The sequence below is a fragment of the Acanthamoeba castellanii genome (genome assembly GCF_000313135.1).
Source record: "Acanthamoeba castellanii str. Neff unplaced genomic scaffold scf7180000084664, whole genome shotgun sequence".
In the NCBI taxonomy this organism is placed as follows: domain Eukaryota; phylum Discosea; order Longamoebia; family Acanthamoebidae; genus Acanthamoeba; species Acanthamoeba castellanii.
The window spans coordinates 512,101-514,220 of NW_004457466.1; the positions used below are offsets into that span (position 1 = coordinate 512,101).

Sequence of the window (2,120 nt, forward strand, 5' to 3'; positions counted from 1 at the left end):
CGTAAGACCACAATCCGAACGCATGCGCCCTTCTGTGGCGCTTCCGGTCTATTGTCATTGGTCCGCGAGCGATGGGACCCTCATAAATAGCGACAACAGAGCCCACAGGATTGCGCACAATGACATTGCTTTCTGGCAGCGACGACGAGCTGGTGTGCCTGACCCTGGGGTTCATCTATCCGAACGAACTACGGAGCGTAGCGTGTGTGAATCGTAAGTTCCTTTGTTGCGCCAAGACCGCGATCCGAAATCGGGCGATCCAAAGGCTCGCATCCAAGGGACAGGGCGACATTAGCATCGGATTCTACGATGGCTACGGTTACGATCTCACCGAGGGCCTCAAACACTGGCGATCCTTTCGAGTGCCGATCGCGATCTGGATGAGAAAATCTGACGTCTGCACCATCAAACACATCGACTCGCAAATCAAGGTGGAAATCACCGCAGCCATCAACCGAATCGAGGTGAAATGGATAAAAGGACGAGCGATGCAGGCCACGGTCGTGCTTGACAACAAAAGATTGGTGCACGCGAATGAACGAACTCGGCTGATTTGGTAACCATGCGCCTTCCGGATGGCCGAGGAATAGCGTGGCCGATGATCAAGACGGCGGAGAACCTCGCCGAGATCATGGCGTGGCAGTCCTTCCTGTTTGATGCGTGCATCGAATCCGGTCTGCTGGTCTGTTGTGAAGAGAGCCAACGGTACTTGGCACCTACCATGATATCTATGGTATGATCCCACTCTGTGAGCACGACGCTTGCCTGAAATGCACACCCATCGCCGACCTACTGCCGGACGGCTCGGTCGTCGCGTGGCTCGACCTACGCCCGTGCAAACACAGCGACGCTTTGGAGGGTTACAGCAGCACGCTCAACAGATTCCGAGAGCACTTCATCGCATGTGGACTGTTAAAATAAGCGTGATTCAGCTGGCCGGGCTGTTGGAATGGGATGAGGCGAGACGAAAGGATGTTTTGGACGTGATCCTCAAAGGCATAAATGTATGAGCCACATTGTCCATTGTTTGCGTAACGTGGGCGGATCATTGCGCAGGACAGACGTCGGATACACGACGTATCTGCGCAAACGACTGCGCCAACACAACGGCGAGATTGCTGGTGGTGCCAAATCGACCAGAGGCGGACGGTGGGAGGTCATGTTTTGCGTGACCGGATTCCCGGTGAGAATCCGCCTTGTCGTGTGAGAAATGGTTTCATTTGCTCAAGACGCATGATTGCACTGCTGGCATCATCAAGGTGCTGTTGATGGACAGGTGGAAGTGCGCCAAGGGCGACATTGTGCCTGGCACCATGAAACTTGAACTGCATTGTGATCCAAATGATTTTGAACACTTGCCCAACTGTATTGTTATCATGCATGACCTCCTTGGAAAAATTGAGACAGACATAGTGACTAAAGGACACGTTGATCGCAAAGGGGGTCAAGATGCTGTGGTCTCCAAAAGCTTCCTACTGTAGGTTGCATTGCCCAGGATCTTGCCAGTGATTTCATCCTCCTTCTCAAGGCTCTTGTCGCCGCCAAAGAGAAGCACACAGTGTTGCGTGTGCTTCTTGAGAAAGACATTCTCAAAGTAGTCCTGGGCAGTGCTGAAGCTTCCACTTTTGTCAAAGCGTTTGAGGATGCCTCCCTTGTTGGCTTGATGTGGGTACTCCCTGAGCATGGCGTTGTGAAACGTTTGTTGGTACAGCTCGCATAGCTCCTGCTCCTCTCAATAGAGCTGCTAGTCAGTTTTTTTCTCTTTGGCGAGGAACAGCTCCAGGGTGCCTTCCATGCGCTGGTTGACGAAGGTGTCCTTGTCCTTGCTGAGCAGGTGTGCGGCTTCCACAGCCATCCAGTCGCCATGGACGGCCCGGTTGATCATGGCCTCGTCTTCAGGGTCAATCTCATCCTCAGGAACGATGACCATGAAGCCTGTGTCACCATCGTAGGTGATGAGGGTGACCAGGATGTACTTCCTCTTTTTGTTGTCCTTGGGTTTGATGTGGGCGCGCTTGTTCATGGTGTTGGGTTTGTTGTTGTTGTTGGTGGTGGTGGCGTTTTGTTTATATGTCTCCTCGCACCCACCAGCTGAGGTCACATGCACTCCACTTCAAGTT

The 2,120-nt window shown here is 52.9% G+C and overlaps 3 protein-coding genes across 3 annotated transcripts; 1 reads left to right on the forward strand and 2 right to left on the reverse strand.

The window, feature by feature from the left end:
- Positions 1–119: 119 nt before the first annotated feature.
- On the forward strand, positions 120–560 carry ACA1_370780 (uncharacterized protein; the record flags this gene model as incomplete). The annotated part of the gene is made up of 1 exon (XM_004340256.1): positions 120–560. The coding sequence occupies one exon, from the start codon at positions 120–122 to the stop codon at positions 558–560; it is 441 nt and encodes a 146-aa protein (XP_004340304.1).
- Positions 561–1,444: 884 nt separating this feature from the next.
- ACA1_370790 (uncharacterized protein) lies at positions 1,445–1,684 on the reverse strand (the record flags this gene model as incomplete). Its single annotated transcript, XM_004340257.1, has 1 exon — positions 1,445–1,684. The coding sequence occupies one exon, from the start codon at positions 1,682–1,684 to the stop codon at positions 1,445–1,447; it is 240 nt and encodes a 79-aa protein (XP_004340305.1).
- Positions 1,685–1,744: 60 nt separating this feature from the next.
- Positions 1,745–2,023, reverse strand: ACA1_370800 (uncharacterized protein; the record flags this gene model as incomplete). The annotated part of the gene is made up of 1 exon (XM_004340258.1): positions 1,745–2,023. One exon carries the CDS (start codon positions 2,021–2,023, stop codon positions 1,745–1,747), a length of 279 nt encoding a protein of 92 aa, XP_004340306.1.
- Between the last annotated feature and the right edge of the window lie 97 nt (positions 2,024–2,120).